This window comes from Ornithodoros turicata, chromosome 1 (genome assembly GCF_037126465.1).
Source record: "Ornithodoros turicata isolate Travis chromosome 1, ASM3712646v1, whole genome shotgun sequence".
Taxonomy (NCBI): Eukaryota; Metazoa; Arthropoda; class Arachnida; order Ixodida; family Argasidae; genus Ornithodoros; species Ornithodoros turicata.
In genome coordinates this window covers 34,306,754-34,333,464 of record NC_088201.1, presented here as the reverse complement: position 1 = coordinate 34,333,464, position 26,711 = coordinate 34,306,754, and the positions used below count along the sequence as shown (strand labels likewise).

The 26,711-nt window shown below is 45.7% G+C and overlaps 2 protein-coding genes and 2 long non-coding RNA genes across 5 annotated transcripts in view; 2 read left to right on the top strand and 2 right to left on the bottom strand.

Annotated features, from left to right (window-relative positions):
• The window catches only part of LOC135377951 (roundabout homolog 1-like), a 366,826-nt gene extending 357,617 nt beyond the window's left edge, over window positions 1–9,209 (bottom strand). The window contains exon 1 of the mRNA XM_064610737.1: window positions 8,889–9,209. The gene's annotated coding sequence lies outside the window, so the exon portion shown is untranslated. The remainder of the gene's footprint in view (window positions 1–8,888) is intronic.
• LOC135377956 (uncharacterized) lies at window positions 7,608–23,248 on the top strand. The gene is made up of 2 exons (XR_010418225.1): window positions 7,608–8,169; window positions 22,901–23,248. It is a non-coding gene; the product is annotated as an uncharacterized LOC135377956 (long non-coding RNA).
• Window positions 9,547–21,432, top strand: LOC135377955 (uncharacterized). The gene is made up of 3 exons (XR_010418224.1): window positions 9,547–9,722; window positions 15,670–15,762; window positions 21,404–21,432. It is a non-coding gene; the product is annotated as an uncharacterized LOC135377955 (long non-coding RNA).
• The window catches only part of LOC135377952 (U3 small nucleolar RNA-associated protein 4 homolog), a 39,356-nt gene continuing 27,444 nt past the window's right edge, over window positions 14,800–26,711 (bottom strand). The window contains exons 11-17 of one of the 2 annotated variants that reach the window (XM_064610738.1): window positions 25,801–26,061; window positions 25,474–25,660; window positions 25,315–25,415; window positions 23,679–23,774; window positions 22,675–22,854; window positions 22,155–22,223; window positions 14,800–14,977 (exon numbers count right to left, since the gene is read on the bottom strand). In XM_064610738.1, coding sequence (XP_064466808.1) covers window positions 14,861–14,977; window positions 22,155–22,223; window positions 22,675–22,854; window positions 23,679–23,774; window positions 25,315–25,415; window positions 25,474–25,660; window positions 25,801–26,061 — 1,011 coding nt within the window. In that variant the 3' untranslated portion in view covers window positions 14,800–14,860. The remainder of the gene's footprint in view (window positions 14,978–22,154; window positions 22,224–22,674; window positions 22,855–23,678; window positions 23,775–25,314; window positions 25,416–25,473; window positions 25,661–25,800; window positions 26,062–26,711) is intronic. The other variant, XM_064610739.1, reaches the window with a different exon arrangement.

Genomic DNA, 26,711 nt, shown 5'->3' with positions numbered 1-26,711 from the left:
AGAAAAAAAAAGGGGGGGGGGTAGAAGAGGAGCACTCTCCGGCGCATTCCTTCCTCACATTGACGCCCTAGCAGGGAATGGGACCGTACGGACTTACAGACATGTGTCTAGGTAACCCAGGTCACCTGTTTGCAAATCCGTACGCTGCCATTCGCTGCTATTGTCACTCTGAGGAAGGAATGCGCCGGAGCGTGTTCCGTCAACTTTTGTCTAGCACTGTACCATCTACAAAGCAAAGACGCGTATACATTCCAAATGCTGTTTTCTTTTTTTCTTTTTTTCGTCAATTTGTAGACGATACGAGTCACTTTACTCGTAACACGCATCGCAAATCAACGTGTAACGTTTCATGAGAGGAAAGTTGTCCACCAAAAGTAATGTGCTGCCTATTTGTGCCGCGTAAGCCAATACGCCTGTGTTTTCTTCTCGTGTTTGTTTGCTCTTGCTCTCACTTTCTTCGCCAATCGTCTCGCCAGTATCGCTCTCCCGCCCGGCACGACGCGCGGTTTACTGTCTGTCTGATGAAGGCTTGTGTGTGGAAACTCAAATGCATCGTAGTATTGCTGACGGAATTCGACGATTTCACCAACGCTGGTTAACTTTGAACCGAGATCAAGGGTTGCTAAAACTTGAAGTTAAAACTCAGTTATTTCTTACAGACGTTAGTTGGCGACGTGATGAATGTTTCAGTGACGATAACTCCCTTGAGTGAAGCAGAGTTAAACGTTAAATTCAAGTTAATGGATCGTTGATCTCGGTTCAAATGTTAATCGGCGTTGGTGAAACCGGGAAACCACTTCACGTTCAGGATATCTCTCAGTCAACTTCGACAGAAACGAAGAGGCAATGAAGGGATCGGGCGGGCCGACTGCATTTCAAAAATGTAGTGCAATTTCCGTTGTACGGGATGCATCAGTTGCGTCGAGTACGTCGTTGACACGCTCAAAGTACGTAAATATTTATGTTCATTTTTTAGAGGTGTGCCGAAAAGTAGTGAATGTCCAAACAGGAATCAGCACATGACAACGGATACGAGTACAAGTTGTTGGTGCTTGCTATGAACGCTTCTGCGTGTAACAGAGAAGAAGTCTTCAGTGTCGGATTCTCCTTGTGGACACTATGATTATTCTTAAGAACGTTTGTGCTATACAGGGATATTCCCAGGAATCTTGGGGGGGGACACCCCTATCTGCTGATTTTGGAACTGTTTTGGCATTTCTGGCGAGTGTTTTGAAGGTTTTTCAAGATGTTTGGAGGTATTGGGTGTGTGTGTGTGTGTGTGTGGTTGGGGGTGCTGGGAAAGCCCCTGGCACTAGAGACACTGACTACGTAGGCAATGAGGTATGTTGGGAGGTAGACGTGGAATATACAAGGGTCCAGCCTCTTGTTTATTGATGTGGTCAACTAAATCAGGAGGGCTTATTGCAACATGAGTCAGTGAATCGCGTTGTGGCTGTACCAAATGTTCGCGACTTGGCGATTGGCGAATGTCCGTGATGTACGTAGCGGTGACTGTGCCAAATTGGAGTCCCAGATGTCAAGTAACAGAGGCGCTCGGGAAAAATGTACCAAAACCTTTTTAAATATCTTTTAATTTTAAAATCTTATCTTCCATGTGTTCCGTACCTTCCCGCAGAATTTGTGTCGAGCACGTTATTTTCGTGCAGGGGTAACTCTCAAAGCAGCGTGTTGAGTCTCGATGGTGTGCCATTACAAACCACTCAACAAAATCTGAGGGAGATATCCCACATCGTCCTAGTCTCATGAAACTTCCGAAAATGAGGGTCTGCTCCAGTCATCGAACCTCGCCAGCAAGTCAGAATGTGACGCCACACGAACACCACAGCCTCCTACGGCAGCAACTCCCTCAACCAGCAGGGCACGCCATCGGTGCTCGGGGCGTGCCTTTACAAGCGTATTTTTCAACCGGTTTCGGGGTCATATAAGGACAGATGTGCAGGCCTTTAATCTGACTCCAGGTGCTATAATCACCTAATACACGCTTGTGCTCTGAACATTGAACGTTACGGTGATTTTTACTATATGCAATGGAAAATGCCCTGCATTATTTTACAAGACAACGGTCTGTGATATTTACTGTTCTGTGGTATTGCTCTGTGATAAATCCTTGTACTTCTGTTTACTGCATGGTCTGTCGTCCGAAGTTAGGCCTAGTACATGCCTCGCTATGAATAAAAAATCAATATATATTTTTCGCACATTTTGTTGATCCCGAATTTACTGGAGATATTTTTAAGTTGCATGGATTGTTATTGTAAAACAAGCGATCGAGACTTTGCGAAATGAGACATCACAAATCGGTGCCGAGTTTGTGCCTGTGGTGAAATAATGGTTTCGTGGTTTCTTTACGCTTACTGCACGCTTTCACAATGCGCGTCTGGATTCGCCCTTGAATTTGTCATTGTATAGCACTTGTTGCATTCACCATTGTGTAATCATGACAGAGACAACATAACCTTGGCCCGGAGGACACCGACGAGACCGTACGGACGGGGAAACACACGCCGGACTCGTATATTAGAGAATCCTCCGTGTGTGTTCTCCATCCGTCCCGTCTTGTCGCTGTCCTCGCAGACTCAGACATGTTGCCTCTGTCATATGGCACAAATAACGGGCGCGCGACGCGGCACCGTGGGTCGCTTGCTGTTTTTCGTACTGCATGCTCCAGGCAGCATAATGTAACGGGTATACCACGCGCTACACCGTAGCCTGTTGTGCAGGCGGCACGATGTAACAGGTGAACCAGGCGTCAAAGTGTAGCCTTTGTGTATAGGGAGCACATGGTGCCGCCTGTCCTAGGCGGCAAAATATTGCAAAAAAGTGCCTCTTATTATGTGTGAGACGTCTAAGAGACAGTATTATTCAGGGATGACCGAAGCTTTTATATGAAAAATACATATTCCCTCTTTCGGTTGTTTAGACGGGTATACTTTAAGATAACAAACTGATGATCCACTAATGTTTCTTGCGCGGGAATAGCTGAGATATATCCTATGAATTGCGAAAATTACGTGCTCTAATATATTGCGCAAGTTTGTGCCACTTTACAAGTTTTGTCACCATTCCCCGTTTTCCCTCATACTGCGTCGTTCCTACGTTCGAAACATGTTTAAGGGTGAACTTCCTTACGGTGCTCGAATATTGGGGGACTTTCGAAAAGTTTACAGAAAAGCGGTATTTCAGTAAGAACACTGGAGCCCACTGCTATGGAAAGAATGTCGTTATTGCTCAGCCCGGCAGACTCATTGGCTCATTTGCGTCGTTTAACAATAACGAGCCGCTGTAAAAGCAACGAGGCAGCAATCAGGGCCGGTACTAAGTAGGTTCAACGTTTATACTGCGTTGCGGCTGCTGAAGGCTGTCACAGCGCCAACGATGGAACGTGCGGTAACAATTTATCGACCGCCATGTTTACAGCGGCTCCCGACAGAGCAATGTTTAAGGGGCAATTGGAACCCATTAACTGCTCTTTCCGATCACATACTTCCTGTCGTCAGGAATTCGACGCGACCTGGCCATCGTGTCGAGTCTGTGCACGTGTAAATCTGCTCCAAATTATTAATTCCAGACGTGCTGGAAATCGGCCTTCAATGAACACCTCTGGTAAAACCTGCAATCATTTAAAATATAACTAAGTGTTTTTCCCGTTCCAAAACTGTATGTCATCTAACATTCGAAAACATTGCTGTGAAACGATGCTACAAGAGCCATAGCCCGCTGCGGCAGTGCCTTTTCGTCACAACACATTTTTTGTTTGTTTCATCACAGAGTAAACGGGACCGCTGTTCCTGAGCTGTGTCAGTAACCGATACAAAGAACTCTACATCTTTGCTAAATTGATTCACTAAAATTTGATACTAAAAAACAGAACTTAGCTACTACAATCAGTTACTGCACGCACACACACCCACACACATCAGAAGCGTGCGTCACGACTCATCTATTACAGCAAGTCCGACGCTAGGGCCATGTTGACTGCTCTGTGCCGCCAACTGGCTGAGGCACAATGGCTCTCTGGCGGGGCTCGCGATGCTATACCGCGTTGACCCGGAGCTTGCCAACATCGTTCCCTATACCGTGTGCGTCACTTTACCACCGGCTCCGCCTGAATGTGCCCCACAGCCGACGTCTTCTTCACAAGCTTGGAAAGGCAGAATCACCTAACTGTGGCACCTGTGGGACTGTTGAGGACACTGAACACATCTTATTATCCTGTCCACTGTATCAGCAGCACCGACTACATCTACAAGCTTCTCTAGCTCGGCTGTATGGCAGACCCTTCGATGTTGTTAAGGTTCTGGGCCCTTGGTCACCCGACCATCAGTTTCACGCCATGCAGGCATTTGTGTGATTTTGCGCAGGATCCAAGTTGGTGAACACAGTGTGTGTGACAGTGTGTGTGGACATTGTGTGTGACAGACCCTTCGACTGCAAAAGCCAGGACAGTGATGGTCTTTTGTGCCGCCGTCTGTGGGAGAGGCCTGGCGAGACCATGAACCAATAGTCCATAATTTTGCACAAAAAGATAACCAAGCTTGTTTGCGGGAGGAGTCTATTGCATCAAGAAGTTTCCCTGGTTCCAGTTTACATACTCTGTTACAGAGGAACGTCCTAAACCAAGTCACAAACGCAATTCATCCATATCTTATCTAAACATCCTATTCATGAATCTCATGTGTCGTACCAATGATGTCAACAACATTTCGTGGGACATGACCAACTCCCGATATTCCGAAAGCGCCACTGGACGCCGAAACTATACTAGTCTAAGACAGAACCCCTGTAGCAGTTGGGAAATCCTCACCGCTTTCCTTCCTCAAAGGAGTCTTCAAACGGAAAGTGAGTTGCACGAACATGGTGAGGACGCTAGCTAAGACAGAAGCTAGACAGTAGTGCGTGAACTGCTGAAGAATCTCAGCGCCGGAACCGCTGCTACAAGACAGAGTCGCGCGGCCTAAAGACATGGACCAGGAGAATGCGGGTTGCACGACAAAACTCCTGCATTCTGGAAAGTAGGAATATTTTGAGTCGTGCAGCTTGAGGTCGCACCTACAGAGGTCTAGCACGACTTTCTACATATAAGCAAATAATATAGTGTTACATCACGAAGTGGAAGTGAAAGACAAAGTCTGAAAGTGCCTCGCAGCGACCCGCCTACCTAACACCAGTTGTCCCAAACTTCTCATTACCTATCGGGACGTATCCCTTAGGGGTTAGCGTAGGGTTACGAGTTTTCTGAGTCTTTCTTCTTTTCTTTTTTCATATATGGAGAGTGTTGTTCAGAGTTTATTATTTTCAGAGGATTCTGCGTTTTCTTCTTCTTTCTTTTTTTCTTGCAACACAGTTGATATCGGACATTCAGAGAAAAAACGACGACAGTGAAAATGACGTGCACGCAAAAAGAATGAGAAGCTGCCTTGAAAAGCGCTTACTGCTGTGCTGTAGACCTTCCTGAGAGATCCAGGACCTCAAAAGCCCGCATGTCGAGTACAGTAACTCAATAGGGCGATTCCAATATCGAGGCGGCCTCTAGGCAAGGATGGAGTTAGCACGCAATACATGGTCCAGACAGACAGCCACCCTTCCTTGTCGTGGGGCTGCTCAACCTGCGATACGAGGCAGTCTCGACCATAGGTCGGTAATTCATTCATGATGGCCTTCACGGACCTCATTCACCATCACATCATGGGGAATGGTGTGAGGTTGAATGAAGGGATATGAGGTGAGGTGAAGTTGAATGAAGGGCTATGAGGTGATGTGATGTTGAAGTTGAATGAAGGGCTGTGTGATGTAATGGTTGAAGTTGTATTTCGTGTGATGGGCTTTGAAGGTGAAGTGATTGTTCTATTTCTGCGAATTTTGTGGCCTCCACTGCTGCAATCCGTTGAAGTTTAAAATGTTTTTTTTTTTTTTTTCATATTCAAAACCCATCACCGACCTCAGACCCGATCATAGGAATTCATCTTCAAAAAGGTGATGGGATCAGGAGTTTAAGTCAGTGTGATGGGTTTTGAAGTTGAATTAGGGACTGTGATGTGGTGGTTTGTGATTGTGATGGACTGCGCGGAAATCCGATCATGATGTGATGTTGAACGAATTTTTAGGAAAATGCAGACCTGTGGTCTCGACACAAAAGGAAACGAACCCCGCCAAACACTCAGCAGGGCAATGCCTTTCTTGCTGAGCTCACAGTTACTGGAACAACCAAGCGGAGTTTTTCAGATAAATCCAAATAACTTCGTTTTACCGGCGTATGATTTTTTTTTTTTTCGAACAAACCCGAAAGCCCGGAACTCTAATTATACGTCTCAGTGCGGGTACAGGCCCCAACTAAAGTTTACCGAACACGCGAGCGGTGTAGTATTTCCTCCTCAGTGCGACACCCTACCGGCGAGCGGAAACGGGTTCGTTTACTGGTTCAGAGGCGTGAGCGAGTGCACTAGTAGCGACACACCGCGCTAGTTTCGGTATCGCTTGAATGTGCTCGAAACGTGGTTTGAATTGGTGTCGCTGCTGGCGCACTCCTCAACCCCTCTGATCGAGTGCACAAGCCCACTTCCGCTCGCCGCTAGGAATTCGCACCGAGGGGAAACTACACCGCTCACGTGTTCCGTAAACTTTTGTCGGGACCTGTACTTGCTTTGTATTCCCGCACTTAGCTGTCATTGCACCAAGACAAAATCAGCGACGGGGTGTTCACTTCAGGCGTTCCCACCGAAGCGCAGCTCCTGCTAGCAGCCAGTCTGTGCAGAGGTTTCCTACCCAACATTTGTGAGCTTACAATGCATATTTACGAAAAGACACGAAAACAAACTTGATTTCGTCAGAGGAAAACAAAACAGAAACAAAACAAGGAAATGCGCACTGGAAAGGTATTCGAACTCACTGCGTTTGCGTGACCATTCTACAATTCTACTATGGAGTCTCCGTCTTTACCACAATTTTTCTCCTTCAATCAACAGAAGCACCACAAATAGCAGTGTATAAGGGTCGTTCAACGTTGACCTCGAACGACCTTTCTTTCATGGAAAATGGACAATGGAAAATTCGGGAATCACCAAACAACGTCAGTTTTCCAAACTGCACGGGTCGTACAAGGTTGACCGGGACTTTTGCTCGAGAAAAATTCAGTGAGTAAATGTAATTGAATAAAACTTTCGGAGGACGAAGTGCAATCCTTCTCGGGTAGCGGCACGTGCAGCAGCGGCAGCTATCATGGCGGCGAGTACTGTGGTCCTTGAAGAAGAACGTCAAACCAGCTGAGATTTTGCAGAGATTACAAGCGCAGAATGGGAAACAGACGATGTCAAGGAGAAGAGTGTACGAATGGGGCAAACAGTCGAAGGACGGGATGGTGACGAATGAACCACATGGACATGTTCGTCCGCTGCAGTCACACCAGTGAGCAAGTGAGCAGCAGGCGTTGAGCAAGCCATCCTCAAGAACCGGCGAGTAACCATTCGGGACGTTGTAGCCCAGCGTAATATTATTGTCGGCAGTGTGGAGACAATCACTCACGAGCACTTACTGTTCCGTAAAGTCTGTGCAAGATGGGTTCCTCGCCATCTCACCTGTGACCAGAAGGGAGCGCGCATGACAGTCTCTGAGCAGCTGCTGATCCGGTTTCAATCCGAGGGAGACGAATTTTTGCAATCAATCATCACATGTGATAAAACCTGGATGCATCATTTCATCCCAGAGACAAAAAGGAGCAGCATGGAATCGCGACATTAGGCTTCCTCGCCGCCATGTGAAGTTCATGGGAATTGTCTTCTGGGAGATGCGAGGTGTCATACACGTGGACTTCTTGGAGCAAGGGGCCACGACTAATGCCCAGTACTACTCCACGGTGATAAAGGGTGCCGTACGAAACGCAATTCGCAAGAAAAGGCCTGGGATGTCGTCCGGAAGGGTAATTCTTCTTCAAGGCAATGCCCGAATCGGCGAATTGGTTGACTGGTGGCGTATTATTACCGAGCGTTCTGCCTGCCGGCGGAAGGCATGGTACCCTGGGAGGACCGTGCGCCCTGGACCAACTTCATAGGGGACCTTACCGACAACTGAGGAGAACCTAGGAAAAACACCCAGTCAGCGTAGCCGGGTCACCTGCCAGTTTCAATTTCGAAGGCGATGATCTTCGCCACTAAGGTAAATTCGCCATGTTTTTATATTCCGTGTTCGTGCTGTAAAGCAACTGTGGCTATGAGCGGCGTACAGATGTAGACAGATGGAGAGAGGACAGGAGGAAGGAGTGGGGGACAGGGGGGTTAGTATGCGTCCTTGGTCGACTTCAAGGGGAATTGTACAGACATCAGTCTGGAAAGTCTGCCGGAAACCCCAGGGAAAACCTCAGACAGCACAGCCGGTGGTAGGATTCGAACCCACCCCTCCCAGTCTTCAGCACCACCACCATACGGTTGACGTGGGGGTATCCGATAGAATGCTCCTCCCAAGGGCTGCTCACATTGTGCTCCTTACGTCACGGCAGCAGATCGTGCTCAATCTCCGAGTAAATTGCGGTTTCCTTCGAACAACGCAATCGATGAATCCCGTAACCCCGTATGAATTCCGATGAATCCCAAGGTTCTTTCATTCCGCGAGAAGAGATTTTTGCACTTGAGTGCCCTTTTTAAACAGAAAATATTCGAGAAAACAGTGTTGTCGATACTTGAAAGAATTGATGTTCTGAGGCTGGAACAACATAGAAGGGACAAATTCATCTTTCATCGTTTCTTTCATTGTCGATACTGTTCCTTACTCTTTTTATTGCAACGAAGTCTGCTTTTGGATACAGCAAGGCCCCAAACTGCTTACAGCTTAGGATACACTTCGCCAGGCGCCGCACGTACAACCAAAATCATACTCACGTGCAGGGCCGGCGTCTACTGCTCGCCTCCAGGGGGTAGGAAATCTGAGCCCCCTCCTCGTAGATGCCGGCACAGCTGACGTACAACGTGCGACCTGTGGCCTCCGACGCGATTCGAGCACCTGGTGACGCCAAGTCTGACGCCGGGATCATAGTTGTCAATTATTATGTCAATTATCTGAAGCCGATCGGACAAACCACTATCTATTAGTAGGGGAGGGCGTATACACAGGAGCGATCCTCGTTCTGGTCCCACCCCAAGCAGCACAATGTACTAAAAGTCGAGTGCAATAGGGGTGGACGGGTAGGTGGAAGGCCTTGAACAGACTCGTGAAGCTAAAGAGCGCTGATAAGACACATACTGACCATCCCTATTGCACTCGACTTTCAGCGCATTGTGCTGCTTGGGGCAGCAATAGCTGCGTTTTCTTATCGCAGGTCTGGCAATGACCTTTATCACTTGTCCCGGCTCCCGTGCACACGTCCTCCCTTGCAGATAGTGGTTTGTGCGACCGGCTTCATATCTCGTTACCAGGTGCTCAGATCGTGCTCAGATCTGCAGCACCGACGAGCAGCGTGATGTGGAGCAGCAGAGAGAGAGGGCCACCTTTAGCGTAGCCAGAAAAATATTTCGGGAGGGGTTCTATGGGAACTTTACATGGGGGAGGAGGATTACATCCTTGTTTTCCTCTCCCAAATGCACTACCAGGTTTCGAGGGGGAGGGGTTTAACCCCCCCCCCCCCCTTCTGCAGCCATTGTGTACCTTCATGTTAACCTCATGTTCTTGTTCGAAAACTCTTGTTTCTCGTGCAACACGCTGCAGCAAAAACAAAGGTATGAAGTGTCTTTCACACCTCCTTTAAATAATGAGACAGTTGTGCAGGACAGTATCTGCAGACTTAGTTTGTAGTGTAGACGAGTTTCTTGAAGAAAAAAAAAGCATTAAACTGATGTGTTGTCCTGTTTTGCTACTACTGAGGTATCTTGGCAATGCTTGTGGAGGCCTTGGAAGCATGGAACTTAGAAAATGAAGTTTAAAATATTCAACATGGTTAAAAATGTAGTTAGTCTACACTGCAAAAGTAGTTTAACGACCACTGCAAAAATGTGGTTGAACTAGTATTAGTACTACAATTTCAAGATGTTTTTCGTAGTTAAACTACAAAAGAAGAAATCTTTCACTCTAGCCCCCTACAGCTATTTTCTTAACACATCCAAGCACAAATGGAGCAAATACGAGGTGTGTTCAAGTCAAACCGGGACTTTCTGCCTCCTGAGTGTACAAATGGCTCGCGCTACTTCTTTTTGGTCACTTTCACACGCGACAGGCCTCCGCGTTCACCACGTGGTGGTCCAAAGTTTGTGCAAAACAGAAGACACGTGCTGGACAAGATGGCCGACAACGAGGTGAGCGCGCACATCGAACAGCGAATTGTCATCAAGTTTCTCGTGAATGAAGGCGTAAAGTCATCTGAAATTCACAGAAGACTTCAGGCTCAGTATGGCCACGATACACTTAGCCGCAGCAAAGCGTTTGAGTGGTGCAAACGGTTCCGAGACGGCCGTACGTCAGTGCAGGACGATCCCGGACGGGGCGGCTCAGAGCCCAGTGGCAGAGTTCCTGAGAACATCAAACTTGTGGAGCGCCTGATCCTCATGGACCAACGGATAACATGTCTCAAACTGGCTCGAAAGACGGACCTTTCTGTGGGAACGTTGAACACTATCATTCATGAACACCTCCAGTTTCGGAAAGTTAGTGCCCGTTGGGTCCTGAGGCAGCTCTCCGTGTTTGACCGGCAGAGAAGACTGGAAATCTCCCAAAAGCTAAGGTACCGTTTCGACACTGAAGGACAGCCGTTCCTTGATCGGATCATCACGTGCGATGAAACGTGGGTGCACCATTTCACTCCTGAGTCTAAACGCGCATCAAAACAGTGGAAGCATCCGGGCTCGCCAGCTCCCAAGAAGTTCCGAAGCACCCTGTCTGCGGGTAAGGTCATGGCCACGGTTTTCTGGGACAAGGCTGGCGTTGTTCATGTTGATTTTCTGCCCAGTGGTACCACCATCAATAGTGCATATTACTGCCAGGTTCTCAGGGATGTGCATAAGGCGCTGAAGCAAAAGCGGCCGGGCCTCATCACCAAAGGAGTCCTCCTCCTACAGGACAATGCACGCCCGCATACCGCGCATCTCACGACACGCACCTTACAGGAACTTGGCTCTGAGTTGCTGCCACATCCCCCTTACAGTCCAGACCTCGCCCCAGCGATTTCCATCTCTTCGGGCCACTGAAGGCGTTCGTTGGGGTCCGCCACTTCAGCTGCGACGACGAGGTCATGCGGACCGATCATGGCTGTTACACGCCGGTAAGGATTTCTACGCTACTGGCACCCAAGCCCCCGTGAAACGCTGGGACAAGTGCATTAGTGCAGCTGGAAATTACGTTGAAAAATAAAACTAATTTCACGCCTGTAAGTTCATTTTACTTTTGCGAAAACTGAAAAGTCCCGGTTTGACTTGAACACCCCTCGTATATCGTGAGTAAAGATTCTGCCGGCATTGTTTTGGTAGGCGTCACCATTCTGCAAGTCTGCTTCACCTAGCGCACGGGTGCATTAGGTGAAGCCCACTTTACAAAACTACCAGTAGTATTGCCAAACTGTGCGTACGTTTCCGCCAGAAATGGCGAAATGTAACGCTTTGATGTCAGGTGAAGCCCACCTTACGGAGCAGCTTGTGTTGCTTCGTATCGTTGTCTCCCCTTCGTATTCTTTGTAAACTTATGTGCATTTTTGGCAGGATTTCTCCGTCTGTACCATGGGCGTCCCTTTGACTTTTTTTTTTTCCAGCGTAGGGCAAAGCATTCCGGAAGGGCGGGGGGGGGGGGGGACAAAAACGTACAACCAATAGACCCAGGACAATACCATGAGGACAATCGAATGCTCTGATATGCAGACGGTCCTCTGATAATGTTCAAATTATTAGACGACATTCGAGTATAATTCTTGACTACCTGCGAGCGAAGAGCGCGGAACTTCCACTAATGACCTCTAGATGGAGGCCACGTCCCCTTTTTTCTCCCGTACTCCCATGATCTGCACTAACCTCTCCTGTGCTTTTCCTTGCTTGTTTTGGGGGCTCGTGCACCCCAATAACGGAGTGGCAGTTTCAACCTGACATTGACGCGTTGATAGCGTGTAATGTGGTTCGACATGCGCATATGGTGTGTGTGTGTGTGTTATGAAACAAGCTATTTATGTGCCTCATGGATGCGACCTCGCCTCGGGGGCTTCTTCGGGAATGACTTTGGCTATCAGTTTCCTGTGTCCACCAGCCAGTTCACCAGTGACACCACACGCAGTGAAGGTCTTTAAGGGAAGGAGCATTCTTGGCAACCCGAATCTGAGCGATGAGTTCGGCTCCATAAAAAGTCTAAACATCGCAGTGGTCAGCAAAAGAAAAGAGAGAGAGAGAGAGAGGGGGGACCCGCACCTGTACGTCATGGTTGCCGGTCAGGTGCGATACCGGATTGTGCGTGGCTGGTGTCCCGTTCTGGGTGTCCGTCTGTATGCAGGGGCGTCGGAAGGTGAGGGCAGGGGGGCAGCCCCCCTGAACTTTTGCTCTGAGCATCCCGCTACCCCATTTTTCATCCGCAAGTCTCATCCGAGACAGATTTCCTTTCAGGTCTGCAGCCGCAGAATGGAAATGAACACCAATTTCAAAAGCAGAAGACGAGTAAAAATAGAGAAGACGAAATTCACCCATATAAGTACTCTCACAAATTATCCTACGTGATATTATATATGCGTACCTCCTACGCGGAGAGCAGCGACACGCCATTCGCTAGCCTGCGTAGACGGTACAGGAAAACGCAGATTTGCTCTCCAGCAAAGTCACCGCCTTGTTTTTTATCTTCGCAGGGAAGCATTCGAAAGCTCTTATCCTATATAGAGGGCTTGGATGGTTCGTTTGATGACTCGTGAGGCATATCTGGCTGTTTTTGCCTGAGTCATTGCTAGAACAATCAACAAAGCCTATATAGTGCAGTTGTAATGATAATTTGCAAATCATTGTAGTTTTGACAAATCACGAAATCATTGTACTTTTGACGTGAACAAAAATAGAAAAATGAAGAAACACGCTACCGCTCACTTACAGGGTGTGTGCAGAAAAACGTGACCCGCGTTTTTACATGCAACTCGTTGTCTACTTACCCGAGGAACTTCCGGTGGCGTACGATGGCGTATTTATGCGTGCGAAAGCTACAAAAAAATCCTGAAAGCCATACTAGTGCATTTCGGTATCAGGAGAGTTATGTGCAGGCACCGCTAGGGGTACTGCCGATGAGCATCCATGCGGGACATCGTTTCGATTTATGCACCGATAGCTCCCATAGCGGTACTTGAACACAATTTTCCTACGTCCACCATGTTGCCCTATTCTGATGCACGGAGGCCGACGTTTTCGTTGCTCCGTTTATTTTTTAAGCTGAGTATGGCTTCCATAATTTTTCTGCAGATTTCGCACGCATAAATGCGCCATCGTACGCCACCGGAAGTTCGTTAGTTAGGTAGACGACAAGCTATGTGCCTAAATGCAGGTCATGTTTTTCTGCACACACCCTGTACTTCTATAAATTTGTCTTACCGCATTTATTGAAAGCATCAACAAGTATTTCAGTTTCTGCTGCTCTAATGCCAATTTCTTTTTCGCCTCAAGGTAATCAAGAACGAGAGATGGTCTTCCCTATCTGCGTTACAACCTCCACCGTTCATCGGATTACTTGGACGACTCATTTCTAATGAGCGCGTCAATGGCTTCCATTTTTATATTTGTCGCACTTCTCAATCTAGAACTCCATACACGGTAGTGCTCTCCTCTAGGCTAGGTTAGGTTAGGTTAGGTTGGGTTAGACGTTAGTTATACGCTGGGTGTTAGTGCCCGTCACGGTACACACAAACTTCACGTTGTGGTTAACTGTTGCGTATTGCAGATTCATGTGTGTCCCGTTGACCTCGCGCAGGTAGCTTATGCACCTGTAGTCCCGTCATTCGTCTGTCGCTACTTTCGTGCCCGGTGCGACGCTCTGCCGAATGAGTGGGCCAGGTGTAAAGAAATCAAGAGCTATACTCGGATATCGCCAAAATTGTTTGAACATTATCAGAGCATTCGATTGTCCTCATGCTTGTCTCGTGAATACTGTGTTTATCTGTTGTACGTTCAACCCCCCCCCCCCCCCGTTAATGAATTACTTTGCCCTACGCTGAAAAAAGTCACACGGACGCCCATGGTATACAGACGGAGAGGCGAAAAGAAGCGACGTTGAGATCACTGTCCCGTAATGTTCTTTTTTTTTTTTTTTTTGCTCACTTTTGTCGATAGTACAAAAAATACAAGATAAAAATGCACAAGTAACGTTACAAAGGAAAGAGCAAAAAAAAAAGAAAAGAAAGCGTGCCAAAAAATTCACATAATTTTACAAAGAATACCAAGGGGAGACGACACGAAGCAACATTAGCTGCTCCGTAAGTCGTTCACCTGACATCAAGACGTTACATTTCGCCATTTCTGGCGGAAACGTACGTACAGTCTAGCCATACTGGTAGTTTTGTAAAGTTGGCTTCACCTAATGCACCCGTGCGCTAGGTGAAGCCGACTTGCAGAGTGGTGACGCCTACCAAAACAATGCCGGGAAAGGCACTTGCAATTGCATTTCCCCCCAGTATGGACTGATGGAAACCCATGGACACAGTGTCTTTGCCATCTGGAAATGCACACAGCATGAAGTATGCTTGCAATCGCATACAAAATATACACTTGTGTATCTTGGCATGAATACAATGACAAATAACCACGCCTGTTCCTTCCTTCCTTCTAAAAATCATTCTCCCATCCACAAAAAGACACATTTATAAAAATTAAAACAATTTATTGCAGACGGTCGATCATAACACTTTCGGCCCTTTACTTTATGTACCGTACTTCTTTTGCCACAGCGGAGGTGGCAGCTGCTGGAGGATGTGTGCAGGCGGAACTTCCACAGCCACCATGTCTCCATTGTGCAAGCTATCAAACATAAGCAGCCACTACGATGAGAGAAAACATAGTTACGTTACTAATCTATAGTGCAGAGACATAAATTTATGCATTTTCATGGCATCTTCCAGATTAAGCTATTAGGTGGTTTGGGGCACCTTCGCTGGTTTGGGGTATCTTATGCTCCCTGAGGCTGTTAAGCATAGCTGTATTTATTTGGGGATGTTTGTCCTGATTCAACAACAGGAAAATTCCACCTGACGTAACATAAAAATGTACAAAATACTGGATCACACTGAATTGTCACAATTCACCAAAACACCTAACCAATACACCCTGCTGCCCTCGACTGCTAGAATTTGCTGCTAGTACAAGGTACTTCTGTGCAGTACCATTGTTGCATTTCCTACATCCTTGTACAGTCAAACTCCTTTACAACGAAACTCAGGGGACAGCAAAAAAAATTCGCAGTAAAGGTATTTTCGTTAAAAAGGATGTCTATTATTGGACCTATAGGCTCCAGCGGGACCGCAAAAAAAATTTGCTGTATTGGTATTTTCGTTAAAAAGGCGTTCGCTATAAAGGAGTTTGACTGTATACACTATGCAAGAGGCCATTTAGATTAACTTAGGATCATGGTGTATATGTAGGGTTCTTTGTTTTGGGGCTAAACCCGATTGTTCACGATATTTACGCCCCGAACACACGTTCTGAAATTAAGGTACAACATGATTTCTACTAGGAATCCCAAGGTCCTCAAGCTTCGGGTAACACTGTAGGCCCTCAAATGGGTGAGTTATGACATCAACCAGAACAGGTCCAGCAGGAGACCTGTGTATCCTTTCATACTCTTGCACTGCTGATCCTAAAGACAAGCTTTCATAGAGCTGAGACACATGTTGCAATACCCCAGGTCATTCAGTGCACCAGTTCCAAGTGCTCATTGTCTGGTAACCTGTTCCCACCAGTGCAACTGCCACAGGAGGTTATAAAGGGTGTTTTTTTTTTTTTTTCTTTAGAGACAAATTTTTCATAAAAAAACTAAGGGCTAGAGACATGCTGTTTTCACTTCTATCATCTCTGGGCCGGCGGACGTTCTTGGCCGTTTGTTGCTCAACCGTCAAATGACTAATTACCAGGGCTGTGCGAATACCAAAATTTGGAATGCAAATAATTTTTGAATAATTAAAACTCACTGCGAATATTTTCCGAAGAGCTGAAATTCACTGCGAATCTAATACGAATAGTGAGGATAGGAATTCGAATAATTCCGAGTAGTAGAGTGCAAGAGTTCTTCTATACAGCTGTTCTTTATTCATCAAATTGTACAGCTTGCAATAAATGTATTAAAGTAACATATCAAGTACACCTTTGTAAACACTAGTGTTACGCTATGACCTGTAGTGGCTGGAGCTTGTCATGGAGGAACGTTAGCTGCCTCACATGTTCAGGAAGCAACGAAGCTCGACGTGGTGTGGCCACACTTCCAGCTACTGAAAAGGCCCTTTCGCTTGAGGCTGATGTGGCAGGGATGCCAAGGTACTTTCGTGCCAATTTTGCCAGAAAAGGAAATCTGTGCTGACCAACTTCTTCCCACCACTTGCGTGGATCAGTGCTCCTACTTGTTGTCCCTTCAGCCATATATGAGCCACTTTTTGCACTGTCAATTGCCAACTGCAGAGAGTGAGCAAAGCACGCTCTTTCAGTCCACGGTAACCCGCGAGCAGCCGCTCTGAAGTTTCTAGCTATGTTGGTCACAATAAAAATGGGGAACTCATCCAGCGGTATCTTCCAGCCATCTACAGTGTCTTGGAGGGTGGACGCTATTTGAGCTGCCGTGTGCCGTCCAGAAAAACTAACTGTATCCATGTCGTATCTTTTAACTTTGAAGTCCTCGTCAACAAAGTGACACGTGAGGCTGATGTAAGAGTCGTTGCTGCATGACGTCTACATATCGTAAGTGAATGACATCGCCTCCAGCCCATGTTGCAAAGCAATTGCCAGTTCCCTCTGTACCATACTTCTTGTGTCATGGTACAATCTGGGCACAAGGGACCTCGAAAGCGTTGTCCTCGAAGGAGGGTTGTAGTCCGGCAATGTATCGGCTAACAGCTCTTTAAAGCCGCAGTCTTTGACGATGCTGTACGGTTGAAAGTCTAAAGCAACCATCCGCGCGATTTTCATGTCTAGAGCTTCTTTCCATGCGAAAATACTCCAAAAGCCGGGAGATGACATAACGAAAGAAAGAGAGGACTCCGTCTTAATGTAACAAACGAACAAACGTTAAGCAGGCGTTTCGCCTGTCATACGACGGCCGACGGGCATCATCAGTGCAAGACTGAGCGGGAGAGCCGACAACCAGTCGCTATTTAAGGAGATGACAGTATTGTTCGGGAAGGGGGCCACGGTTTTTGTTACAATGCAAGGGATCAGCGCGTATGTGCCACGGTTGTCGGCTCTCCCGCTCAGTCTTGCCCGTCGCATGACAGGCGAAACGTCTGCTTAAAGTTTGTTCGTTTGTTACGTTAAGTCGGAGTCCTCTCTTTCTTTCGCTTCTTTCCATGCACGTGGCAGAACTACTTTTCTCACGAAATGGTCAAGTTTCCCCTTTCCTTTCTTCGATTCGTTCAACTTTCTAAACTCCCCGTAGAGAGCCACGTGCCGCTTCAGGTGGTTGACGAGGGTGGTCGTGGTTCCAGTAGGGGTCTTGATGCGTGAAGAACACTTGTTGCATATTGCGACGGTGACAGACTCTCGCCTAAAGTACTCCCACACGGCGCTTCCATTCGCTCTATAGTGTGCCTCATTGTCGTCGCCAACTTGTGCTGCGTCGACATCCATCGTCCGCCTCGTTCCACGCGCACGCGCTCTCGGGTACAGCCGGAGAGAAGAGGAAGCCAGCAAACTCCCTCGCACGCGACTACTCGCCGGCAGGCGCGCAAGTCCGACTTGGGTTGCAACCCTTATCTTGGGTTGCATTTTCTGTTTTCTTTTCATCCTTGTCCAGTACGCAACAGGCGACAGTGTGCTCTTTCACCCTCTCACACTGGGGGTGAAGAAAAGACGGGTCTCCGAAGATGTGCAAGGAACAAAATAAAGAGAAAAAAAAGGTGTTCCTTCACGAATTTTTTGCAGACGATCTACCGAACGGATTTTTGTTCTGAAAACGGCTACGATATCAGATCACCGAAAGGAACAGATGTTCTCATTGGGACAACTTCGTAGCATTTATAAATAAAAAGTAATTTAATGATTTTTAGGTAATTAGTCATTTGACGGTTGAGCAACATATGGCCAAGAACGTCCGCCGGCCCAGAGATGATAGAAGTGAAAACAGGATGTCTCTAGCCCTTGGTTTTTTTATTAAAAAATCTGACTCTGAAAAAAAAAAAAACGCCCTGTAGAATACGATAATGACATGTAAACACACACATGTAACATGTGAACTTTCATACACTGGCAAAGTTTGCCTGTTGTAATCACAGGACAATAAAAATTATGGTTTCTGGGCTGATTATCACAATGGAGGCATGAATGAGACGACTTGGGTTTCACCCGAAAGTCCTCGGTGGCATATGAAATGAGGGAGGAAACACCCGATTTCTCCCCGAATTTCTGTGTGAAAATACATGTATCACCCACTTTTGCAACCCAAATTGCAAAAATCATAAGACCCAACAAGGAACATACTATATGACCTGATGAGTGACACACTGTTCAGGATTGTGACCATGAAGTGAAGCTGTGAAGAGTTCTACTATAGACTGGTATGCAAGTTGATGAGCGAACAGAAATTTGAGTACAGTATTAGCTAGGTGTGTGAATTTGAGTGATGAGCTCGGGCGGGGACTAGGGCTCAGTGTATGGGCTGTATCTCACAAAAGATATGCAGATGGGATGCAGCAAGCTCTCACAGAAGCAGTGTGTGAGATGAGTTTTGTTACACGTACAACAAAGATGAGGAAGAGGACGCGACATACCCACACAGACCGCTTAAGAGAAAAACCAGAAAGCAAGCTATGCATAAGTAACAGTGGTCATCCACTAAAAGAAATCAGGGATGGGGAAAGACAGTCTCTATGTGAAATCCCACACTGTTGACAAGTCATGGGCTCCTGGGAACCTAAAACCAGAGTATTACTGAAAGGATCTCACTACCCCTAACACTGCCACCACAACCACTCCGTGGGTGCATATAGTATTAACAAGGAGTCACTTGTGATTATGACCCCCCCCCCCCGCCCAATTCGTTATCATATTATATCAGTTATATAGGGAGAAGCGTACTGTATACCATATAGAAATGTATCCTATGGAATGCATCATTGCTGAGGCCCCTAATTTTCTGCTGCTGCAAATTCAAAATTCTGCGGCACCGACTTGTAAATTCCGCGATTTTCCGCGGCAAGCAGTCAACAGCTGCTTGAAATGGGAAACGCTTTATTTTCTTGGGTAATGTGGGAACAAAAAGTATTTTTTTAAAAATTACAGATTCAAAGCACTCTTGTGGCTCAGCATGACATACACGATATCTTGCGTTCTCCTCTGACAAAGAATGCCGTCTGTCGCCTGCAATCATTCTATACCTGCTGAAAGATCTTTCGGAATCTACAGTTTATAGGAAGATTATAGGAAGGAGCTTACAATACATTCCCTGTGGAAGTTACATCTTTAGGACACCCTTTTTGTTTCTGGGCTGTAGGCATTATTTAAGTGTAAGGCAAACTCCAAAACATCAAATCAAAATCCCCCACTGCCACCGCTAAACTGTGCACGGGAGGGACGCCGCCCCTTCCTTAGGCGGGGTATGCATAATAAACTTGGGATAACGTTACCTTAGGCTAAACTACAATCTGTCTGTGTTGGTCCTGCAGCATGGACAATTTCGTAAAGCAGGCTTTACCTCATGCCGGGAAGCGTCAGATGAAGCCCACTTTCGGGAGGTGTCGTTCATATTCTGTGAATAGTCGGATATTCGGAAATCTGATTATTCGGTATTCGCTTCGCGGACGAAATACTTGGAGTGATTGATATTTGATTTGAATTCGAGAACTCGAATATCCGCACACCCCTAAAAATAAGAGATTCCGTGATATTTCGGGGAATTGCGGAAAACCCGGGGCCCTTAATCATTGTCATCTGTCTGCATTACCTATTATCTATATGCTCTTCAGGCTCATCTGGTGGCTTTTAAAAGCTGTTCACACCTAAGAATAATGTGATTGGTAGCAGACTGCCACAGCAGCTGTGGTCACAAGGGGATCATGTGTCAGACATTGTTTGGATGTCTGACATATCCTGGAAAAAGTAGTAAGTCTAATAATATGGTACGTCTTGACCACGACCTACTAGATTATACTAACCATGTCATAATCGGCAACTCCTCTGCAGGAGCCTGTCCATACTATCTGCTAGGGAAGCTACACATCGTTCCGTACAAGATATCCGTCATGATTGGATGGTAGAAACTTTAATTTTGAACGTGCAGAAGCGGACATATAGCCATAGCAGACAACAGCAACAGCTCCCATGAAATACGTAGAATGATGATGGTACTAATCAATTTACAACTTTAGCAAGAATGCATCCCCTGTGGGACATGCACCACTTGTCGGAAAATACTAAAGTAAGTTGAAGTACAAGGTATTACCAGTGATGGCCAGTAGTTAACTACATGCAGTTAAACTACTAGTTAGCCTACCTGATTCTAGTTAAAAAGTTGTTATCAATTACTTGCAGAAATGTAGTGGCAACTACTAGTTAAACTACTATTTTGAGTAGTTAACTATAGTATAGTTAGGTTACTGCAGGCGCCAACTATTTCTGATTTTGCTGCAAGCTTTACGGCACACGATTGTGCTTCCGACTTTTACCTTGAGCTACTTGTTTGATGAGAACGGGGGTGCAGAGCAATTGTGTCGTGCATGTGCACTAAATCTTCACTTTTAATGCTTGTCTAGTTTTTTTATATTTATTTTTTATATATATTTTATATTTTATTTAATTATTTGCTGCGAAATAATTTTGCAACTTAGTTTATCGCGTAGGCATAGAAAGAATCCCGCCGCAAGCTTTGTATCTGACGATCGTAGCAATGGCTTGACCCAAAGTTTATCATTGCTTGTGATTCATATTTAGGTGTCCAAAAACACTAGAAGGGATTGGTGTTGATCGACAACGTTAAGTAGTTATAGATGTAGTTAAAATACATCGCAGTAGTTAAAGAAGTAGTTTTAACTACTCCCTTTAAAAGTAGTTGAACTACTAGTTAAAGTACTCCATCGTAAAGTAGTTAGTAGTAACTACTGTAGAAGAAGTTGGTGGCCATCACTGGGTATTACAGCAATTGAGGAAGCAATAAACGTGCCGATGAGCTGCGCCACCGTTAACTTCCAAACCATGGAGCCAGGAAGGGTGCAAATGACATGTTAACTATATGCTAGCTATGGTTCTACCTTACATCATGAAAAATGCAGACTCCCTAGGCAAGACAAAAAAAAAGGAGAGGAGGAAGAGCAGAATTTCTGGGTGAGGAAAATAAGGAGAAATAGGAGAGAGTGAAAGAGAACCATATCAGGAGAGAAAGCACTCATTTAGCCATAGAAATCTATGCATCCAGCAGCGTGCACAAGAGCATCTCTTTGTTCCATTTGGACTGCTCAGGGAATATGCGGAAACTTCCTCATGAAATGCCTTCTGGGGTGAAACACTGGCAAAATGCTGCCGGTATAGCCTTTCAACCAGCAGGCAGCACAAGCAACAAACTACCGGCTGGGTGCAGTGGCGTCACTAGGGGTGTGTGGGGGGTGCGGTCCGCACCGGGTGAAGCGACGGAAGGGGTGACGTGCCGCACCAATACTGCTGCTTCCTCCCGTTCTCTGCGGCACGATGATGCCAAAAACAACATGAGTAGCCTTCTGGGAGGGCACATTATTTTTCTTTCTGAGTGTGGTGTAATATGTTTATTTATCGTGAATCGCCTGGTTCGGAAAGGTATCCGTTAATAGGGTGGGCGGGGTGACGCAGAGCTTCCGCACCGACTGACCCTAGCGACGCCACTGGCTCGGTGGCAACCCTAACCTGAGCAAAGACCAGCTTGATAGTGATTCACTGAATCTATGTACTAGTACTTTCAGTGCCCAGTGTACAGTTTCCTGCTATTTGTGCATGTGCAGCCTACCCTGTAACTAGACTGTAGTTTTTGAACAAAATTTTCCTTACGCTTACCTTAAACTCCAAATTTCTTCTTATGGCTGAAGCCTTCCGACCACTTTGCTTATTTCTTGCCTGAAGTTCCTGAAAGTAATTTAAAAGCTTTTGCATAATGAACATAAATGATGATGAAAAGCAAGTATCCTATGCAGTTAGTCACTTGTGTTTTCAGGTTTTATGTTGTTTTTTTCTAAATAGAGTGGTAAAAATCTGATTTTATTGCAGGAGTTGTAAAAAAGGGGTAAGAACAGGGCGATAAGCAGAAAGAAAGCAGGCTACACAAAAGGAAGTTTCAGGTGGAAACTTCTCGCACTTCAGATGAACACGAGGTGCCGAGCACCTACGCTGAATGGTTTAGCGTTCTCCAGCATCCATATTGGTGACTGAATTTGCACTTTGGAAAGTTTGTTTTTGAAGTTTCTCAGGTTTTACCCCAAGTGATGATGATGTGAATCAGGAGGTAAAAACAAGTTTTACCCTAAAACACAAAGCTCTACATGTAGCAGATACAGGATACCTTAGTAAGGACACTTACCTTTTCCTTGTCTATGATGAAAAGTTCATGGTCATTATATGCCATAATCAAACTTTTGCGTTTTGGATCAAATGCTATTCCTGTGAGTGACGACTTTGTAGAAATTGCAATTCCACCCGCTGCGTGAATTTTCTGATACCAGCTTGTGTATGAAGATGTGGCAACACTGAATTCAACAACCTAGAATTGTAAGAGTGATAACTCCATAAACTCTCATGCTTTGCAGAGAATCCTACTGTGCTACTTGGGGGCAAGGACAGACACAAGTGTACAGCCACGGGCTAGAGATTTGCATTTCAATTCTGCACAAATAAAGCGGAGTCAGTTGCAAGTAGGAAGCTGTAGAACATTATGTGCACCAGTGGCAGCATCTGCATTCTTTTGTGCCACAGTTGCCGTCTTTCTGTGCGCCAAGGTGTGCTCCCACCGATGAGTATTCCAATGCACACTTTCAGGGCAATTATGCTAGCGCCTCCTGAACAGCAATACCAGCTCTTGATAATGAGCAATTCTAGAGCGAGCTCATCAATATCTTTGCTGATTGCGACATGTGTATTAAACGTTCATGACCGCACACTGGTTGAAGAGAGTCCCTCCTGACCTACCACCTCTGCTGCTATGCTCAAAACGGACAATAGTTTTGCCATCAGCTCAGTGTTGTCCTTTTAGTCATGAGTAACATTTCCATGGGTTTAGGGAAGCATCACCCACTTTCAGTTCGCAGACTATGCGCATAAGAGGCTGTCACCCGCTTCGAGGTACTCCACTGATGGACATACCACCAAGTGACCGTAGCAAAAAGCACACCCAAACTCTGTGCCGCAACAGACTTCACTGTGTGCACCTTGATTTATGTCTTCTTGACTGTTACCATGAGACCTAAGATAACGACACTTCTGGTGTAAGGCACACCTCATGCTATTTGAATGTGCCCAGTATGACAAAGCCTTCCTAACTTCAGGAACCAGAAAACTTTGTAAGAGATGTGTGATACTGATACATACTCTATTGTCACTATAGACCACAATGAGGCTGGTAGAATCTGGGGCAAACTTCATGACAGTCGGGAAGCCATTATGCATGGGCAACTTGCATTTTAGCTGAAAAATTAAGTCAGCACAGATGAGAACAATACCTTATAGGCATTTAAAATATGAATCGCAACCAACACACACAAGGCAAGTTGTGTTGCCTTAGAAGTTCAGATTTTAAAAATTCCCTCTTTCATATAATCTGGTCAGAGGCCAAAGGTGATTGCTACTGGTATCTTGCAACAAAGACCCCATGGTGATACATGTTATACATGGTTCAGGACTAATAAAGAATCGAATAAGAACTTCTTAGGAGGAGCTCTGAAAGTGAAGTCTACAAAGCAGAACTTTTGCATCTCCTCAAACAGCTATTACCATATTTTCCGGTGTATAACGTACACTCATATATAACTCCCACGCCTAAAAACAGGCCAAATTTGAAAAAAGTTATATGTACAACACGCACTGCAATATCGCTACAAGCTCCCGTACTGCCATCAGTATACATAATAAACCAAGGCGGTGTATCATATACGATTGTTACCGACGACTTTGGTGACAACATGCCGTGCTACAAAAGAAGACCATCCTTTTATTTCAGGTCAGGCGCACTGCCAGAATAGACGACAGTAACACACAAACATTCTTATGCTTATTCGCCAAGAGCAAACATGAAGTCCAGGGACATAAAAAGCCAGATTCAAGAACAAATGCGGCCAGTGCGTTCTCAAAACTGAGCAACATTTTGTATTCTTTGTGGGTGTGGGTGTGTCCAGTTCCACCAGATCTCGGACGCTTTTAACCTTTTATGAAGTCCACTGCACCGGTTTTGTCAACTGACCCTAAGAGATTTGGGAGAAAGCCACAGCACACCCTGGAAGAGGCTAGAATTTGTACTTCACCAACCTGAAAAGGAACTCTGCAGGAAAATATTTGTGTATAACGTGCACCGTTAGATAATGCGCAGGACCTCTTCAGAGCACTTTATTGTATAATGCTTTATACACCGGAAAATATGGTAATTATGTTATGCAAAGGTCCTGGACAGTTACCTAATAAAACTATATGATAAATGATGCATATATATTGCAGTGACGATGCAGTTTGACAAGAAGGGTTAAACATCACTAGTCACTGAAAGGTCTTAACATTTTATTATATCTGTTTTGAACACTTGTAGGATGCACTAGAATTTGAATGCTTTTTGTGGCACCTTATCATACATGCACATAGAAAGTCCCCTAAAATAATAATAATAATTGGGTGTTTACGTCGCGAGACAACTGAGATCAGTCCCCTAAAAGCTCCAAATGCCATGTCGTGCTGAAAATTTGAACACCAACGAGGTACTATCAGTGATAAATCGAGAGGCAATAAGAGACTGCTTCTGTGGAGCAAAAGAGGCTGCACTGCTGGGAAAAACACTGCTGGATGTTGGCATCTGTGCACAGATCTTTATGTACCTTCTTTTTTCTAAAACCAAGCTTCAAATTAGGTGCTGAGTTATGTACGAGAACAGAGAATATACTAAAGTACTGCCTAGGTATATGTTTCATCACACCAGCCTGCATCATCATTAAATGAACACACCTGCAGAACACTCACTCACCTTCAAGCTTGATAAGTCATACACGTTAATATTGCTTCTGCCATCAGCTGTGGCCAGGAAATTTCCAGAACTGACACACGCAAGGTGAATGCTAGATGCTGCTGTCAGAACAACAATTTTAGTGAAGGATGAGTGAAACTTGGCATTCATCACACTTACTTGAGCTAGGTGGAAAAGTATGAACGAGTACAGGTGCACATTCCAACTTCCAGATTTGAATGTACTCAAGACAAATTACAACAAGTTTGCTGCTATCAGATGTGAAAAGGAGACTGCTTGATGGCACCAGAGTATCTATAAGTGGCATGACTTTCTGTACAACTGGGGGAATGCTGTTGTCTGTGTCCTGTGAGTGAACACAATATGCATTCTTTAATTTTAGAATGAAAGGGTGAACTGGCTCTAACTTTGACACATTCACAACAATATGAGCAGAAGAGGTATGGCCACCACCTACACACAGATTCACTCTTTGTTTACACTTACCAGCTGGAGGCTGTAGAGGTGCACATTCACAAGGGATGAACAAGCAAGCCACTTGCAGTCATTTGAAAGAGCGGCACAGACAAATGGAGACCCTCGTTTTGCTTTCACTTGTGCTATGTGCAATGGCTTATTCGACAGAGGTAGGGCTTTTCCAGGGCTACCTGCTTCAAGTTCTGACGACCCTAACCGCCAGAGGTCCACGTGTGACTTGTAGTTCAGAAGCAGGTGACCAGTTGAGCAGGAGAGGTGTAAGGCTGAGTGCTAGTACGAAATATGTATTTATTGTGAGAAAGACATTAGAAAACCATGATCATCCTATCGGTCAGTTTGAACTTCGAACTGAGCCCATGCATTCATTCTAGCTTTTGTTCTGCCCAACAAAGACCTATTCTTAGTATATCCTGGTCGACTTTTTGGTGGGGGCCAAACAACTGCCGTCAGAATGTGACGACAACGTGACAAAGTGTAGGACTTCTGTAGGTGGAGTGCACAGAAGCATATTCATGACGAATAAATGCAAGAACGACACGGACAGACAGAGGACAGAGTTTTCCTCGCATTTCCCAAATGCTGTCCTCTGTCCGTCCGTGTTGTTCTTGCGTTTATTCATCATGTTGCTCAACCAACACGCTCTCCATCTCCTTGCACTCGTGCCAGAAATACATTCGGTCCAGAAACTAGCAGCTCTAACTAGAGCTATGCAAATCGCAATATTTTGAAATCAAATCGAATAAAAAAGCCCAATTCGATATTTCCAATATCTCACTATGGAAACTCACTTTGGAAAAATTTTGCAACTTTGTGCCCATTCGGGAACTGCCGCTCCGAATGGGGGAGCTTACAGCTTTTCACGTCAGAATAAACATCATAAGAAACAGAAGCCCATTTACTTCAGGTACACATTACGTTGC